Source organism: Labeo rohita, chromosome 20, assembly GCF_022985175.1.
Source record: "Labeo rohita strain BAU-BD-2019 chromosome 20, IGBB_LRoh.1.0, whole genome shotgun sequence".
NCBI lineage: Eukaryota > Metazoa > Chordata > Actinopteri > Cypriniformes > Cyprinidae > Labeo > Labeo rohita.
The window spans coordinates 33,732,081-33,750,862 of NC_066888.1; the positions used below are offsets into that span (position 1 = coordinate 33,732,081).

General features: G+C 40.4%; 3 protein-coding genes across 17 annotated transcripts in view; all 3 read right to left on the reverse strand.

The window, feature by feature from the left end:
* Positions 1–277: 277 nt before the first annotated feature.
* On the reverse strand, positions 278–9,297 carry lamp5 (lysosomal associated membrane protein family member 5). Its single transcript, XM_051139563.1, has 6 exons — positions 8,431–9,297; positions 7,802–7,980; positions 7,473–7,604; positions 7,264–7,381; positions 6,509–6,697; positions 278–3,310 (listed from the first exon to the last, which is right to left on the reverse strand). Exons 1-6 carry the CDS (start codon positions 8,462–8,464, stop codon positions 3,132–3,134), a joined length of 831 nt encoding a protein of 276 aa, XP_050995520.1. The 5' UTR covers positions 8,465–9,297; the 3' UTR covers positions 278–3,131.
* An 857-nt stretch (positions 9,298–10,154) lies between these two features.
* Positions 10,155–13,050, reverse strand: LOC127183250 (serine/threonine-protein phosphatase 6 regulatory ankyrin repeat subunit B-like). Its single transcript, XM_051139186.1, has one exon. The coding sequence runs from the start codon at positions 12,108–12,110 to the stop codon at positions 10,665–10,667; it is 1,446 nt and encodes a 481-aa protein (XP_050995143.1). The 5' UTR covers positions 12,111–13,050; the 3' UTR covers positions 10,155–10,664.
* A 1,297-nt stretch (positions 13,051–14,347) lies between these two features.
* Positions 14,348–18,782, reverse strand: part of plcb4 (phospholipase C, beta 4) — a 53,903-nt gene continuing 49,468 nt past the window's right edge. For 13 of the 15 annotated variants that reach the window (XM_051138410.1, XM_051138418.1, XM_051138413.1 and 10 more), the window contains 3 exons: positions 18,302–18,388; positions 18,084–18,120; positions 14,348–16,250 (listed from right to left, as the gene is read on the reverse strand). In XM_051138410.1, coding sequence (XP_050994367.1) covers positions 16,162–16,250; positions 18,084–18,120; positions 18,302–18,388 — 213 coding nt within the window. In that variant the 3' untranslated portion in view covers positions 14,348–16,161. The remainder of the gene's footprint in view (positions 16,251–18,083; positions 18,121–18,301; positions 18,389–18,782) is intronic. The other 2 variants (XM_051138422.1, XM_051138419.1) reach the window with 1 other exon arrangement.

Genomic DNA, 18,782 nt, shown 5'->3' on the forward strand with positions numbered 1-18,782 from the left:
ATTTTGCTGCAGAGAACAACGTTTTATGAAAACAGTTCAACAAAAGCATCAGTAGAGTATTAGAGTTTATTAACACACATGTGAGTGATTCTGAGAATGAAATGAATCATGACAAAATTCAAACTGGTTCAAAATTATTCTACCCCCAAAAGCAAAAACTGGTGCAGAATCTTTTATTCTTTGAAACCACCAATAAACGCTGCTTGGAAGCGCTCGCAATCTTCTGCGATCTTGGGCCATTCCTCGCCTCAAAAAGCTTCAGATCACTGATAATCTCTGGTTTTCACTTTGCCACTGTGTTCTTCAAATTCAGCCAAATATTTTGAATGAGAATTAAATCTGGAGACTAAAACATTCTTCCAGAACTCCACGCGTCTATCCAAATGAATTTTAGCACGTTCACGTTCACATTTTGTTCTTTTGGTGAAGAGTGGGATTCGGCACGACGCCTCAACATGAAGGTCACACTAGTGTTCATCTTATACACGGCATTGACGTTTTTCAGTGTTGAATAATTATCACATAGCTGTGTTATTAAAAAAAATTCTAGAACTCAAAAATATTACATTATATATTGACGTTATTACTTTTAGTAATCTGTTATAGATTATAGATACAATTTTGGAAAAGTCCTGGATCTTCAGAAAAGCTTGTTTTTGTAAAGTACTGCAGACTCTGAGGGGTTGAATCACTTCAATTGCAACTGTAGAGATTATATATATATATATATATATTTATTTATTTATATGTGGCCAGGGTTGTTATATTTAACTGAAATAAAGCCTAATAAATTTCATTTTATTATCATTTTGTTTCATTTAATGTACTAAAATAATTCAAACCAAAAAAAATAATAAAATAAAATAATGAAAACTATAAGGACAAATTTAAAAGAAAACTAATAAAAATGACAAAAACACACAACAAAATGACTAAAATGTTAACAGAAATGTTAACAGAAAAAAAAACTGATTCAAAATACTAATAAAAATGATAATAATGTAACAATGTCTATGATACTGTTCACGTGTCTTTTGTTCTCAAAACTTTCACTCCTCAGAGTAATGAGATTTTAATATATATATTTTTTTATATTACTCTGTTTATTTGAAACGACCCAAAAAATGCATGAAACCTGTTTTTTTCAATTCTTCAGTTGTCTAGAACAAAATTTTAAGAACATTTTCAGGTACTGTAGTATTGAAAATATTCCTAACTTTGTAAGAAAACAGCAACGCAGAACAGAAACTGAACGTTTATTGACAACACATTTGAATGCGAACATGCTTCGAACGTGAGATTTGAGCTGAATCGTGTGCAGAAACGAACGAACGCCACACATCATCTGCCAAAACAACACGAGACCGAACAGAACTTTAAAGAAATCCTGAAAGAACAGAGGCGACGAATGAGCCTCGAGCCTCGGCTGACGCTTTATGATGGCGGCATAAATCACCGGCCAACAGAAGCCGTGTTTTTAATTGAGCGCCGGCGACGTGGGATCAATAAACTCCTCAGCGTCTGAGACTCCAGACATCGATCTGTGAGGATCGCAGCTCATTTGTGGAAATCTTTAATGCCAGTGATGTTACTGCTGTCCGGCCGCCTATTATCGATTTTCCATTCATCTCCGTGTCGTATTTCATTCCGATGGATCTAAACCTTCGGCTTTCCCTTTTTCAGCTGGAAAAGAAAAACCTCAAACATCAAAGATCTTCTAGAACATTCCTCACATCCGTGAGCGCTTCAATGGAGTAAAACACAAGTCATTCTGTGCCGCTTCACACACACACATGGACAGTACATTTTGTGTCATTTAGTAAATCATAAATCTTGAAATAATCATCATTAAATATCTGTATTTAATTTATATCCTTCAAGCAATTTAAACATTTCTATTTTTACAGCGATGGACAATCATGTGGTAAACAAGATGAGCCCAGCAGCGACAGGAAGACGCGTTTGACATTTAACATCTAGACGAGACATTCGCATGAAAACCCGTTTCCACCACAAAATAAAAAAAACTCACAATTCAGAATTTGTTTCTCAGTTCTGAGACGTGAATTGCACAACAGAAATTCACAATTCTGAGAAAAAAAAAAAGAGAAGTGCAATACATTAACTCAACTCCTTTTTTCTGACTATTTCCCTCTGAGTTCTAGGGTTACATTTTGCAATTTTGATTTTTTTTTTCTCAGAATTTCTAGTTTACATTTTGCAACTTTTGATTTTTTTAGATTTACATAATGGAATTCTGACCCTTTTCTCTAAATTCCACGTTTATATCCCACAATTCAGATTTTTTTTCCCCCTCGGAGTTGTTTTCATCTTTTAATTCTGACTTTTTTTCCAAGTTTACATCTCACAATTGATTTTTTTTTTCTCTTACATTTTGCAATTCAGAATTTTTTTCTCAGAATTTTAAGTTTACATCTCACAATTCTGTCTTGATTTTTGAATTCTAAGTTTACACTTCGCAATTCTTTTTCTTTTTAGAATTCTAGGTTTACATCTTGGAATTCTGACTCTTTTCTCTGAATTTTAGGTTTACATGTTGCAGTTGAATTTTCCTCAGATTTTGAAGTTTACATCTAGCAGTTCTGACTTCTTTTGTTTGAATTCTAAATTTACATTTTGCAATTATGTTTTTACTTACCTTTTTACAATTTTGACTTTTTTTTTTCTCAGAACAAAAATGCAATTCACATTTACATTTTGCAATTCCGTCTTTTCCCCCTCAGAATTCCAAGTTCAAATCTTTTAACTCTAGACTTTTTTTCTGAATTCTAAGTTTACATCTCACAATTCTGTTTTTTCCCACCACGGAGTAATAATAATAATTTAAAAAATCTGGCTTTTTTTTTTTTTTTTTTTTTTTCACACAATTTCGAGTTTATGTCTCACGTCGCAAGAGTTTTTTCATCTTGCAATTCTGAAAAAGTTGCAATTGCCTTTTTAATTCTTATTTTCCATGGTGGAAACAGGCTTCCATAGATTTGACACACAGAAACCAGAAATAAAGAGGATTTGTAATGATGTGCATTGAGACGTTTGGACGGGAGCTTCACAGACGTGACGTACGGTGAGGGACAGACCGACGGGAGCGTCTGCGTGCGCAGAGAGAGTCTTCACATGTTCTTGTAGAGCGAGCGGTCCCGGGGCAGCTGCGGCTGCTGCGCGGCGGTCAGTTTGAGGTGGAAGTGATAAACGGAGAGGGTGATGACGATGATGAGACCCAGGATGAGACCCAACACCAGCGGCAGCGTCTGCTCCAGCTGCTCCCGCTGGTCCGTGATGCATTTATACGCTGCAGGAGGAGAGAAGCGTCTGTCATTCACACGCCGCTGCGGATCAGCACGAATCTACACAATACAAATACAGCCGCCGAACCATAAAACAACATTTGTAGAGTCGTTTTGTTTTGCTGTTTTCACCTCAAGGCTGCTGAACATCTACAGCACCATCGTTCACAGCACGACGTCACTGAGAATCAGTCGCGTGTGTTTGCTGAGGTAACGTGTCACGACAAACGACTGCGTCGAGTTTAAAGACACTCAGCGCTTGAGAATCATGAGTCTGATCTGTCAGAAACATCATCAAACACACTGACAGACGTTAGGATTCGTCACAACCCTTCATATCAGCTACGGTGAAACGCCTGCGGTTTTGGGGTCAGTTTGAGTAATATTTTAAAATGTTTGAAACACTGGTGAAACCACTTAATTCTTCTTCAGATCTGGTGAATATTTCTCATTTACAGTCATGAACACGTATGCAAAGATTTGATGCATAAATGTGTTTTGGAACGATGGTATAAATTTTGTTGCATGTCAAATGAACCCTCAATGTTTTTCATGCAATTTGACAAAAATCAACACTTTGAAAAAAAAAAAAATTTATTGTTGCTTGTCAAACGTGTGAAATTTAAGACTTTAAATGTAAGTTGTTTCATGGTCAAAACAAATCTGTCAATGATTTTATTTAGTTTTTTGATCACACAGACTGGTACGGTACTAAAAATAAGAGGAGAAACATTTCATCCTCATAACGGTTAATGAAACAGCAATAAATACTACTAGACAAATAATGGTGGTAATATTTTGTAGTTGCTTGTAGTTATTTGCACCTCAGTGTCATGACAAAAAAAACAATATTTTTACACTGTGTCTGTGCAGCTCATTTTAAACATAATTTGTGTCACAAATCACATGAAAAATGATTACATTTCTCTCACATATTTTCTCAGTCTCTGAAAAGCTACAATAGAGATTTTGTGTTTTTACAGGAATCTTAACAGTGCTGATTTTTGTCAGAATATGTGAAAACCAGCGAGGGTCAGTTTGACCCCAAACACAGAAGTTGAACGGCGTTTTGTTAAAAACACATGTGCGTTGGTTTTGCTCACTCAGCAGCGCGTGAGACGTGCGCCGGCGCCCCGCGGGACCGGCTTTTGTTCCTGCGCTGAGGAAACGGCCCATAAATCACCACGACTATAAAGGGAAGAGTAACGCTCACTGCGGTAAACAGCCATTTCACCCACACAGCGCCGGAGAAAGAACGACACGCTCCAACACACGCTCATCCCGCAGGTCACTGACGGGTCAGCGCTACTAACCAGAACCTACTAACCCACCCACAAAACCACTGCAACACTAAATCACTTACATTCGACATTAAGATGAGTTTAAGGAAGGTAAATGTCTTTTTTCTATCCTCATTTCCTTTCATAATTCTATTTTATAGTAGGTACAAAAAAAAAACAAAAAAAAAAAAGGTAAAAAAAAAATTACTGGCTTAATTAAAAATTAATTAAACTGGCTTTCATTTGTTGGCAAGGTGACAACACTGTAGCTATTTTTAAAAATGTTACAATATTGTACTATTTTGGCACCATTTTCTGCCGTTTGGTGTTTGGAGCAAATACTCGCTTTGTTCCTGTTTTCTGCTTCTGCTGGAGAAACGCCAGTTTAATTGAATGTTGTAATTATAATTGTGTGGGTGTCGATATCAGAGCGTGCTGTGTGTGTGTGTGTGTGTGTGTGTGTACTGAGAAATGTGTCTCAATGGTAGTTTTTCTTTTTAAATCTGAAACTGGACAAAAAAAATGCATTAAATTTAATGCTGTTTCTAATCATTGACTTATTCAAGACAATCAACTAAAAAAATGCTTAGCATTTAGTATATGGAAAATAACAGTTTTTTGTGCTTTTTCATTAAAAAAAACAACTAGTATGATGCAAACAAACTGGGATTGAAAGGCTTAAACTCCTGAAAAATAATGAGTTTTTGGTCATTATCATCAGGACTGATGTTGGTAAAAAGATGCATGTTAGTGAAAGTAGAAAAAATATGAAGATATAATACTTTAATGACCATTGACTATTTACTGTTTTGTACTTTAACCTCCTGAGACGTGAAATAAATTGGTAAAGATTAGTATATTTTCATGTCATTATATTGTTTAGAGCATTAAAAAAAAATCATATCAATTTCATTCATAAGTTATGCTATGTCCTGGGTAGAGGGCATAAATAAAAAATAAATAAATAAAAAAACATGAATGAACATGCATAGGCAAAAACAATAGATTTTTTTTTCAAATCACCAATACATTTTTAGTTTCAGGGTTTTTTTACAAAACTATATAAAGATGTTATAACAGAATGATTTTATATACCATTTTTCTTTATGAAAAATGTGTGTAAAATGGCTATAAAGAGGTTTTCTCATTTTATACAATGGATCTATAAACTAATAATCTAATTTGCATATTAATGTGTTTTTGGGGCAACACGCAATGGAAAAAGAAGTGTAATAATGGGAGTAATAACTGATAATATTTTCATAATAAATATATATTTCATAGGAATATTGAAACATAATTTCTTTCCTTATTCATTTGTTGTGCCTCCCAAAATGTGTAATAAACAAGCTTTTAGTCCCGTTGTCCTCATAAGAGGACACGTAAGAAACTATTTCCTGTTTCATAACAGAAAGTCACATGTTGATGAAACCCCATAACATTTTCCTGAGATGTTGATTTATGACACAGTTTAAAAATGAGTCAGACTTAAATGATAATTACAAAATATTATCATATTTCCATAAGAGTGTCACTAAATTACTATTTGACATTAAAGACAGAGGAGAGAGAGTGAACATCACGAAACATCCAAACATTTGAAAGCCCTGAATGTGCTCCGTACAGGACATCCAGACCTAAAACTGTGGCATGTACAGTCAGAGAAATTCACTAAAATATAATGTGCTCATATGAGGATGCAGGGTCTCAGGAGGCGAAGGACCTTCTTTAAACTGATGTTCGAGGGTGAACTGCAGTGCAACATCTGAAAAATCTGCCTTTATTTTGACGATAAAGGTGAGTTCATGTGTCTGTTGTGTTTGTGCTGTGATGTGACCTGCGTGTGTTTCCTCGTGAGACTCACACTGATGTGACGCAGACGTAACGTACGTGTGTGTGTGTGTGTGTGTGTGATGCGCTTACGTTCACTGAAGACGAAGTCGCTCTTGATGTCGAAGGGTTGAATCTGAATGTCGTAGATGGAGACGGTGATTCCCTTCTGATGGTCGCTGGAGATCAGCGTGAGCGTCTGCTGAGCCGCGCAAACGTACGAGCGTCCGGCGGGAGTCACCAGTGCGGACAGACGGTGTGTGCTCGCCGTGTGTTTCCCCGCTGCGCACACACACACACGAGATACACACACTGTCAAAACTCTGATTTATAGCTCAGATTAGCAATATTAGTAACATTGAAACAAGCATCTTGGGTAAGGCTGTTTTAAAAACAGTATGCATTATAAAAAGTGCTCTACAAATAAACTTGAGAATTGGGAATGAATTCTACACTTCACTGCAGTAACGACAACTACGAACAAAGCGGCGTCACACTTCGAGCGGTAATGAAGCGGGCGAGTAAAGAGCTGTGTGAACGGTTGAAGCGCGGTGGATGTCGCAGTGGAGGACTGCAGCGCTGCTAATGGAACAATGGGCTTTGTGTCTCAGCAAACCCAAAACATCAAGAAAAGATGAAACAAAAGCTCAATCGAACTGAACGCAATAATGAGCTGCAGGTTAAACCTTTTCTTTTTTTACGCGAACGCAGCAAACTGGAGCGTGAAATCACCAAACAAGTCTACATTTGTCAGCGATGATGATTTATTTACTCATCTCAATCTGCAGTCGTGAACGTTTGGCTGATCTTACGATGATTTGCTGTGAACGTGAAGCCGTTTGACTCACGATTGTAAGCGTTAATGAAGTGTGTCGTCTCTGAAGTGTCGTAGACCAGCTGAACCTTGTTTATCTTCCACACTTCAGTTTCTTTAGCTTTTCCATCACTGCCCATCGTGCGTTTCTCCTGCACACACACACACACACACATTAGGGGACTGTAGTAAATCAGTGAAATGCTGTAAAGATTCAGATGGATCAGCTTTTGCTACAATCACCTTTGAGAAGAAGATGCGGAATGTGAAAGCGTGATTGATCCACGAGATGTGCAGCTCCGACTCGCTGCTCCCGCATTTCCCAGCGATCTGAGCTCCACGCGGGATGGACACGGACGCCTGCTCCGTGATCAGCTACACACACACACACACACACACATATAAGCATCATCTCATGTTGGGTCATGAAAGTTTCAAATGTTTAAGCATCCTGACGGCTCGTGTGGGAAAATGAAGGCATTTCTGTTTAACTTCATAAGGATCAAACCCTAATCCAATCTGAATCCGTGTTAATGGTGTTTTTGACTGGATCGGCTCAGAAAGTTGCTCACATCGATCCCGTTCAGTGCCAGAACGTCGTACGGAATCAGGAATTTGACCGCGAACTCCGCCATCAAGCACGTCGTTCCATTTTCTCTCACTACGAAAATGTCCCGGTCAGGATTCGGCGACAGTCCGGACAGATTCTCCACCTCCTGCTCCGCAGAAACGCAGAGCGCCGACAGAAACGCTGGAGAAACCAGGAGAACATATGAGAAACCAGGAGACACACACACACACACACTGATCTACTCTGTTCTGTTTCTATTGTCTCTGCTGCTCTTTGTCTTCTTCGTCGGGGGTTTGAGAGAGTTTCTCTGTAAAGCTGCAGTGAAACAAACAGCTGATTGTTCTTTTCTCTTTTCTAATGTTTCTGTTCAGTACACTGTAAAGTGATATCTAACACCACAGAAGAGTCCACATTTTTAGCAAATACACCTGGAAGCAGATTTCATTGAATAAATCTCTATTTTCTGCATGTTTTTCAGCTGTAGCTTCACATTCTGAGATTTCTGCTTCTCGTGTTTTTCTCACTCAGATAAAAGCGTCTGCTGTAAACGAGAATCAAACTCCAGCAGATCTAATGCTGAACCTCCGCATAACTCACGCTAGAGCTGTAAAACACGTCAGCAGAACTTACAGATCAGCAGAAGAGCAGCGCGGTGAAGGTCCATGATGAAGCGTTGCTCCTGCAGGAGGATGTGAGGAAGATTCCGGAGGAACCGCGCGAGGAACTTGAGACGCAGCAGATGCAGGTGCGCGTGATTCACTCCTGCGCGCGCTCCTGACACGCACGCGGCTGCATTACTCCTCTCGACGGAAGTTCCTCTCAAGTTTCCCCGCAGAGGACGGACGCTCCGATCCCGCGCCTGTTCTCGAGCTGCGGCTGCAGGACATGCAGAGCTGCACTGAGCGCGATCAGGAGCGCGCAGCTCCTCCCCGCGACACGAGCCGCGTTCACACTACACACAGCCACGAAATCAGCAAGTGCGCTTCACTTCTGCACGCGCTCGACGCTCGCAGTCCTTCGTGTGTTTCCCACAGGGAGAATCAGTCCACAGAAAAAAAAGACATGCTGTTTTCACACAGGTATGCATTTTATTTAATCTAGCTAAAATAAAATCCTTATATGGGACAGCGGGGTAAGTTGTCACACGTTCCGTATGTCAGTATCTGTGAAGTTTTCAGTCATAAACGCGTCTTAAAATAGAATCATTTTGAGTAATAGGTAATGTTGCACACCTTAAGACAAGTATTTTTTGGAAATTCATAATCGCGTTTTAAGTTTTAATTTTAAGAAATGATTTAATTACACTTTGGTAGAGATATTTGTATGTCAGATTTGACATTTTTACTGTTTTGTGAATTATTTCATAATTGTTTTAATGCTTGAATTCAGAGTCAGTTTTCACTGTGACAACTTACCCCGTATAGTGTAACCACATTCCCCGCCATAGGGGAGTTAAAAAAAAAACAAAAAAATTAAAGGAGAAGTCCACTTCCAGAACAAACATTTACAGATAATGTACTCACCCCCTTGTCATCCAAGATGTTCATGTCTTTCTTTCTTCAGAAATTGTTTTTTTTTTTTTTTGAGGGAAACATTTCAGGATTTTTCTCCATATAATGGACTGATATGGTGCCCCGAGTTTGAACTTCCAAAATGCAGTTTAAATGCGGCTTCAAAGGCTCCAAATGACCCCAGCTGAGGAAGAAGGGTCTTATCTAGCGAAACGATCGGTCAACCTCGAATGCTTCTCTTGTCTAAGTCTGTGTGAACTTTTTTTCTGGTTCAGTACTGTCAACACAGTTAGGGAATGTCGAAAAACTCCCATCTTCTTTTATTCCCCAACTTCAGAATCGTCCTACATCGCTGCAGAAGCACCGACCCAGTGTTTACATGTGAACATGCAAAGACGATCAAACACCCTTAGCTAAAAAAAAAAAAAAAAAGAAAAAGAAAAGGTAAAATAGGAATACAGGATGATTTTGACGTTGAAGAAGAAAACGAGACAGGAGTTTTTCGACACACCCTAACTGTATTGACCCAGACTACGCATGTGCATCACAGAGACGAGACAAGACGAGAATTTTAGGTTAAAAAGTATACAAATTCTCAATTTGTTTTAAAAATAACCGATGGTTTCGCTAGATAAGACGCTTCTTCCTCGGCTGGGATCGTTTGGAGCCTTTGAAGCTGCATTTAAACTACATTTTGGAAGTTCAAATTCGGGGCACCATAAGTGTCCACTATATGGAAAAAAATGCTGAAATGTTTTCCTCAAAATCCATAATTTCTTTACGAAAGACATGAACATCTTAGATGACAAGGGGGTGACTACATTATCTGAAAATCTTCGTTCTGAAAGTGGACTTTCTTCTTTTTTTTTTTTCAAAAAATTACAACATTCTTGTTCGAAAATTGAAAAGAAAATGACTTAAATAAATAAACCCACTGTGACAACTAACCCAGGTCTCTCCTAACACAAATGACTAGTATTCAAGACTGAAGAACAATACATACATACGTACATACATAAATGTAATAGAATAAAAGTAAGAATACTCAAACTGGGAATCAAAACATTTTAAACGACTTTACAGGTAAACACAACATATAGTCCATGTCATAGAAGGGGATCTTTCTAGTAGAGCCGTAGGTCCTGGAAATGACCCAAAAATGTTCATGTCTTAAACATACCATTGTGATAAATGTTTTGGATAAAAGCATCTGCTGAATGAATAAATGACAAGAAAACAAGTGAGTGATTCATTCCAAGCCCTTAATCTGTTGGCACAGCAGCCACTGAACGCGCACTAGTTAGTAGGTTAGGGCTCATCACAGACTGCAGCACATGATCGGTCCCACAGGCCTCAGACATTTGGAGCAGCTTTAAACTGAAAGTCAAACTCACACTTGACCGCGCTAATGCTGTCGATGCTCGGCTTGCTCCCTACTTGAGGGTGCTTGTTTCCCAGGGGAAAAGTCTCTGACCTTGGGATGCAGCGTCCGGCCGCTTCTGGACCGCCGCTCTGAGCGCCGCACGCCTCCGGCGACTCTTTGCTGCTCCGTTTGAACTCTGGAAAAGTGAATCTCCTCAACAGCCTCCCGCTGAGGGTGCTCAGAGATCTGGAGGCGTGCTCTGCGTTCTCGGCGTTTACCGCGGTTTTCAACACGGTTTTGCTTTTGCGCAGAGGCCTGAGACGCTCCGGGGCCGCCGACGTGAGAGCGCTAGTCGGTAAACTGCACCTCTTCTGATAGTAACTGTCGTCAAACCTTCTGATGGGCACGTCAGACGGCAGTTTCTTGGCTTTCTCGAGCTCCTCTTTGGCGTTTTTGCTGAAAGGAGTTAATAAAATGCCAAGAGGACCAGAAGAAGCAGCGGGCGCACAAGTCGAGGGCATTTTGGAGGGTCTGGGTGAGTAAAACAACGGAGGCAGGTGTTTGTTGGAGCAGGTGGTCTGAAGCTCTCCGTGTTTGAGTTTCTGAGGAGGTTTTGGAGTTAAAACACCAGAGAACATCCGGCCTTGTGCTGATAAAGGCAACGAAGCATCACCTTCCCTCTCATATTCCTCAATGGAGTCCATCGACTGGATTCTCTTCCGCAAGCTGAGGGATCGTTTACGGGTTAAAATAATTGGCGGTCGCGTCCCATCTTCAGGTGAAGCTCTCGTCGGATGGATCTGGAGAGGCTTTTCCTCATGGTCAGCTTCACTGATGTTCACAGTGGAAAGTTTTTCAGCTAGAGCATCATCATCATCATCTTCATCATCGTGAATCCTCCTGGAGTTACTCAGAAGCGCTTGCAGACATTCAGTGTGTCCGAGATACTTGGCCACCTCAAGCGCAGAGTTGCCCACCTTGTTTTGCCGGTCAATCTGGAGACCCAGCCTTTTAAAAGCGCGCACCAAAAACTCCACGACGGCCGAGCGTCCGGCCACCACGGCGTACATGAGCGCAGTATTTCCCCAGGTATCCGCCGCCTCGGGATCCGCGCCGTTCTTCACCAGGATCTTCACCGCATCCAGGTATCCCATCTCGCAGGCGTAACTCAGCGCCGTACGGCCGCTCTCGTCCGGGTGATTCACACTGGCGCCCCTCTGCAGCAGAAGATTCACAAACCTGCATCTCGCAGGCGAATCCTGGAGAAACACGGCGGAGATGAGCGGCGTCTGCGCCCCTTCGGTCTTGGAGTTGACGATTCTCCCATCCAGAGCGTCTAAAATGAACCTGGCGAGGTGGATCTTGTCGTTGGAGATGGCGTCCAGAAGGATTTTGGTGTCGGTTTTGGAGCCGCACCTGTCCGAGAGTTTCAGCATGTTTCCTCGGTCAGACGTCTGCCCGCGGCCGACGGAGACCTCGGCGCACTTTATACCGCTGCGCTTTGGAGTTGCCACGACAACAGGAATCTCATTATCACACTTTATTGTTCGTAAGTGGATGTGTATTCATGTGCTGATTGTAACAAGGGCTTCAGAGAAACACGCCGACCGAAGCGTATGAATACACGTGCCAATTACTGCATGAGATTACTGACTGGAACGCTGCTGCTCCTTTGTGCTGGAGAGACTGAACCAACTCAAGACACCGACAGCTTTCTCCTTCAGTGTATTCATGGCTAAACGACACATTCGCACACTCAACGCTGCTTTCACTGAAGATGCTGTAGGCGTTTTGTTTTTGTTTTGATTGCACACTTAAAATGTGACTAACATATCTGACAGATATCTCTGTTTTTCCCATTTACACACTCTAGGTGTGTAAAGTACTATACATACTCAACAGGAGACCATTCACAGTGATTTACAGCTCTTACAAACATTTGCTGAACATTGACTCACTCACAGAGTTTGGCATTTCCACAAGAGTTTGTCAGTTTTGCTGCACTTTTCCATGAAGGAAAGTTAAAAACTTCAACTTTTCTCAGTGAACGAAACGCAGCAAATGTCTAACAACGCTGTGTCCTCACCACACGCGACGCAATACAATTTCAGCGACAAGTAATTTGTCTGCCCACACCAGAAGTGACAGAATCAAATCAAAAATCACAGCCAATCAGAAGCACGTGTGGGCGGGGTCTCTCTCTCCAAGTGTGCTGCATGCTACAAAATGGATAAGTAGCCTACATACTTCATGATTATTAAACCATTTAACATTGTTAAAAACATACTGAGTGCCCGATACACTATTGTTTGTTCAGAAAGGGTTGTCAAGTTGAAACGTTTCCGTTTACTTTTTAAGTCCACTTCCAAAACAAAGATTCACAGGTAATGTAGTCACCCCCTTGTCATCCAAGATGTTCATGTCTTTCTTTCTTCAGTCGTAAAGAAATTATATTTTTTGAGGAAAACATTTCAGCATTTTTCTCCATATAATGGACTGATATGGTGTCCCAATTTTGAACATATACTTTTTTAATGTCAAACGCTCGTCTTGTCTTACTCTTCCTGAACTCTGTGTTTGTTGCGGTTCATGTCAGTTAGTGTATGTGGAAAAACTCCCATCTCATGTTCTCCCTCAACTTCAAAATCGTCCTATATCACTGTTTTACCTTTTTTGTTAAGGGTGTTTGATCTTCTTTGCATGTTCACTTTGTAAACACTGTGTCTGTTCTTCTGCAGTGATGTAGGATGATTCTGAAATGATTTTTGAAGTTGAGGGAGAAAACACGATTGGAGTTTTTCGACATACACTAACTGTCTTGAGTCAGAATACACAGAGCTCAGGGAGAGAAAGACAAGACGAGCGTTTGACATTAAAAAGTATTTATATTGTACTGTTTTGATGAAAATAACCGATGGTTTCGCTAGATAAGACCCTTCTTTGCTGGGAACGTTTACAACCGCATTTACACTGCATTTTGGAAGGTCAAAATCGGGGGCACCATATCAGTCCATTATATGGAGAAAAATGCTGAAATGTTTTCCTCAAAAAACATAATTTCTTTACGACTGAAGAAAGAAAGACATGAACATCTTGGATGACAAGGGGGTGAGTACATTATCTGTGAATCTTTGTTTTGGAAGTGACTTCTCCTTTAAACCCTTTTAACATTAATCAGTACCTGAGATTATGATAGTCATCGTTAGGGTTAGCTGTTGTTCCAGTTACGTCAGGTTAGGACATGGTGTTACAGAAGTTTGTGAAAAATGGCACCTTTAAAGCTCACCCAGATAGAACATGTACGTCTGCAAGATGTCTGTTAAAGATGTCTTGATCTGGAAAGCATCTGCTTTCTACAAACGTCTGGCAGACGTCTGTAAGATGTCAGTTTTACATACGTTCTAAATCATGAACATCTAGACATCTATTTGACAACCGATAGGAAACGTCTAATAGACGTATTGCAGATGAGCAAACTATGTAAATAAATACGTCTTGCAGATGTAAATGCAGACATCAATAGACGTCTCCGAGATGTACCTGTGCTATCAGGGTCAAAGATGGCAGACAGAAATAACACCGACTGCTTAAGCACTAGACTCACGGCTCACATTATCTAGTATTTTAACGACATGATTCTGTCCAACACACAATAAATAGACGTGCAACAGACTTGTCATTTAACACCTGGGATAGTTTATTGGTACACATACTATAAAACAGTATTAAAGTAGCAGGATAACAACAGTATTTTTTGAGTATTTTCATTGCTAGAAGTTTGACAAATACGATATATATATATTTATAAATACAAAAGCACTCACAGCATGGTCCATTGAGAAGCTACAGAAAGCTCAGGAGACGAACGAATAGAAACGGATGAAATTCAGAGCGCGACAGTTCTGCAAAAATAATCTGCTTTTCCCGCAAACTATAATATTAGAGCAAAAGTCTACGTGGAAGTCGCACAACAGAAAACATTCAGCTAGTGCAAAAAGCTTCTAAGAAACCAAACGTAGTCTTAAACTACTCACTATAATATATTCATATATGTATCTTTATATAAATAACCCCTTATTTTGGCATTTATCATGTAAAATAATTTAAACGTTCTACCTGACATATAGTGGCACATTTGTAAGCGATGGAGTTTTAAAGCACTTTGCTTTTACACGAGATATGTGGTCACCGCCAAACACTTGAAAACATGATGCAAAGAAAAAGAAGAAAGGAGTAAAAACGACAGATGGAAACTCACAACAACCAATACACTTATCGTCTCAGAATCCACACCCCAGCCGGGATTCGCACTGCAAAGAAATGTACGTTTTCGTTCAAATATCCAGTACAAACATCTAAACATCCTTAAATCAAGATACTTTTACTGGAGATGCAAAATGACACAAGATGTGGAGTCTTGTTTTCAAATATCTGCCCATGAACCCTTGACGCTTTTCTGACCGTCGTCGGCAGATATTTGTTAATATTCTGTTATTCGTATATCTCGAGTCATTTTGATTGTCATCTTGATGTACGTTTTGATGTTTAGTTATTGTCACTGGTACTGAGAACATGATTTTCTTGCAGTGCACAATCGCCTCTCTTTAAAACAAGTACCAATAGATTACACCTGAAAATAAAAGAACGCAAACACGAGTGGAACCAAAGTTCAGCGTCTCGTCAGAGAAAGGAAAACGGTTCGCGTCGATGCCGATTCTCACGACGGCTCCTCGCAGAACAGAACCGGCGATTCGGAGCTGCAGATCCACCGCAAGCTCACTGACCGCCGGCCGCATCTAAAACCTCTGAAATAAAAGGACATTGGGGTAAAACGACGCGTGCGTCTGATCTTAAAAACGAACCGCAACGGATGATAAAAGCTCGTGTGATCTGGGTTCCAGACGGCGTCTACATTCGTACTGTACAGAGGAAAGCTAGTGCTCTGCTACATCGTCAAAGATCCTTTGACATCCTATCACATATAAAGTGCTCAGGACTGGTGAAAAGCGCGTCGTTCACAGATAGTGTGACAAACTAATCGGATTCGTCCGTTCGCCTGACTCTGCTACGGTTAACTAGCTCAGTTAAAATACGAGTTGAAAAGTTCACAAAGAACACTTGAGTTGTCGACCCATAATGGCTGCAGCGCTGCTGATGATGAAGATGATGATGGTGATGGCGTATAAAAACGTGTGTGATGAGTCTGTCCCACCAGCGGCGTCTTCACCGCTTCCACAGGAGCTTGGCAGCGTGGGCGGAGCTACAGTAAGTGCCGGATTGGCTGGACGCCGCCGCTGCGGAGGAGGAGTTAAAGCCGGTGGGCGGGGCTAGAGCTGAGGTAGGGAGGATGGGCGGGGTTACAGATCTACAGACTGCAGGGATTTGGGAGCGGGACTCGGGATGAAACGCAGATGAAGACGGAGCCCGACGGGACAGACGGACCCTTCAGCCCGCTCGCGTGGAGGTTCGTGAGGGTTTGCTCTCGTCTCAGTTGACGGATGGAGCGCCTACACCACCGTGGCTGGTCTGCGGTCCATGTCCTCCTCCAGCTTCACCATCTTCTGCATGTCTTTGGCCTGGAGAATCACAGCAGATTTACACTGCACTCATTCATCTGGATTTAATGTTTAGGATTGTATAAAAAAAAACAACTGTTCTTACTGATTGTTACAAGGTATATTCAGTTACTGAATTAAATTGATTTGCATTTTTCTGTGAAACTCTGTAATGAAGATTGAATAACGCAGAGGAAAAACATCTGGCTGAAAAAAGTAGTTGGGCATATTCTGGGGCTACGTGATGAATCGTATTGTAATCGTGATCACGATTTGTCTGTGATATTTGCCCGCTGCTTATTTATCATGAAAACCCTTCAGTTGAAGTCATCTTGCGTTGGTAATGAGCCTTCACAATCTTTCAAGGTTGTGGTTGCCAGATGTCAAAAGTTAAAATCCTCCAATCAGGAAAAAGCGCTGATAAGCTGAAAACACGGCAAACATTTCATCAAATGGGGAAAAAATAAATCAATAAAAGGGCAATAATCGGGATTATATTTCTTGGACAAAATAATCGTGATTTATAGTTTAACCATTATCGTGCAGCCCCAGCATATTCGTTTTATTTTATTCAGCCATTTTATACAAAGAAGCAGTGAAGATGAAAAAATATTTGAAAAATTCTGTCTCTCAAAACATTGGATGTTGTGGAAAGAAGGAAGCATGTATGTGTCACATGACAGGAAAACCACAACCAAACAAATCATCTGATGATTCACTGAATCAGTCTAATGATTCGTTCACCCTCTGAACCGTTTGGAGCGTTTTTTTTCGCTCACTAAATCGCAGGCCATTTTTTCCATCACGTTCAAACTAAATCAATATACTTACTGAAATATTCATTAGGGGAATCATGAAGTATTGGAACCATAATAAGTATTGTTATGTTCTTCACGATTTCCATCCCTAAACATCAGTGTGTTCAGACTCAGTGAGCTCAATAACACGTGAAACGCTCTGATTCTCTCTGTTAATAAAGGAGTCGATGTTCAGCACTGCTCAAACGCTGCTGCTGACTAATAGCGCGTGACTCACGGTGCGAAATGACTCATGTGGACACTTCATCACAGCGATGAGTATCGTTTCATAACACCACTGCAGACAGAACGCAGCGTGTGCGTTTGAACAACGGCGTGATCACAGTAAAACACTGAAACTGAACAAGTTCATAAATTCATCAGGCATGATCAGTATATATATATTTACATGACTGATTTCTCTCTCTACACATATATATATATATATATATATATATATATATATATATACACACTGTATATAGTGTTCCGTCTGAGAGAGCAGCATGAGCTTGATTTGAGGTTTGATGACGGATCAACTGCCGTCTGGCTTCTCTGTGATGATTGGACGAGCTGTCAAATGGGCGGGACTTTACAACAAATGGCTAATAACTGTACATGTGCTGTATGTGATTGACAGCGTTCAGCAGGTCAAAGTGAATCTATTTACAGTCTGTCCAAACACAAATGACATTATTAATACTGCAGGAGTCGTCTGAATCTAATCTGTCATCATTAGGTTTCTCGCGGTAGTAAGGGTTGTCATATTTGACGGTGTTCAGCCATACGTTCATTACATTACATTACATTACATTACATTACATTACATTACCCACTGTCATTATTTTACAGAAATAAAAACTATTTAGTTCAGATCCTGAGTCATCCCCGCTATTCGTTTTTAATAACCAGTGGGAAAGTTTAGTTTGGTCTCTAGCTGTGATTGAGTAAATCTCACTGTTATAGCAGTTTGAGAAGCAGAATCTCTTGTGTCTTCAGACAGAAAGGAGACTGATGGAGAAAACTGAAGAAGGAGGAGAGCAATGAGTGAGCCTACCTTGAGTCTGACTGTTTGCATGATGTGATTTCAAAAGCTGTTCAAAGAAAAGGCAAATCATATTTAAGGAATGGCTCCAGACGTCACGTGTACAGAACATGAGTAATGGAGGACAAAACGCAAATCAACTGAAATCAAGAGAGGGGCGGCGCTCTGCTGAAAATCATCGCCCGTCGCGGCTCTGCGAGCGTGAACGACAGACGGCCTGACGCCTTTACCTGCTCGTTGAACTTCTCGAGTTTCTCCAGCTGCTCTCGTTGAGATTTCTGCAGCTGCTCCAGCTCTTTCGCCTGCTTCATGGCCAGCTGAGAAACCAGAACATGAACGTCAACATCCTCATCTTCAGCATGATTCAACTACATGCACATCAGTGAGAACTACTACATTTACGTTCATTTAACAGATGCTTTTATCTGAAGTGAGGAACATCACAATGCACAATGTCACAATTACAGCAGACACTGAATTAATGCACAATTACTAATAAACAAAGCTGATACTTTACAACAAAACCTAATGAACCGAATCCCCTGAACTGATCTGAATAATGGCACTACTGTGTTCAGTACAGCTGCTTCACAACTGAGCGTTGTTTCATAATTAAAGGAATTTGCAACATTAATACTTTTATTTTTCTGTTTACATCTGTGAAGCTGCTTTAAAACGACCTGTATTGCAAAATAAATTCAAAATAAATGA

Bases quoted from the DNA above. Each gene is read 5' to 3' on its own strand.
- LOC127183250 (XM_051139186.1), bottom strand. From the start codon at position 12,110: ATGCTGAAACTCTCGGACAGGTGCGGCTCCAAAACCGACACCAAAATC.
- lamp5 (XM_051139563.1), bottom strand. From the start codon at position 8,464: ATGGACCTTCACCGCGCTGCTCTTCTGCTGATCT. The intron at 7,981-8,430 runs GTAAGTTCTGCT...TGGTTTCTCCAG, and splicing joins CGCTGCTCTTCTGCTGATCT to CGTTTCTGTCGGCGCTCTGC. The intron at 3,311-6,508 runs GTAAGCGCATCA...CTCCTCCTGCAG, and splicing joins CGACTTCGTCTTCAGTGAAC to CGTATAAATGCATCACGGAC.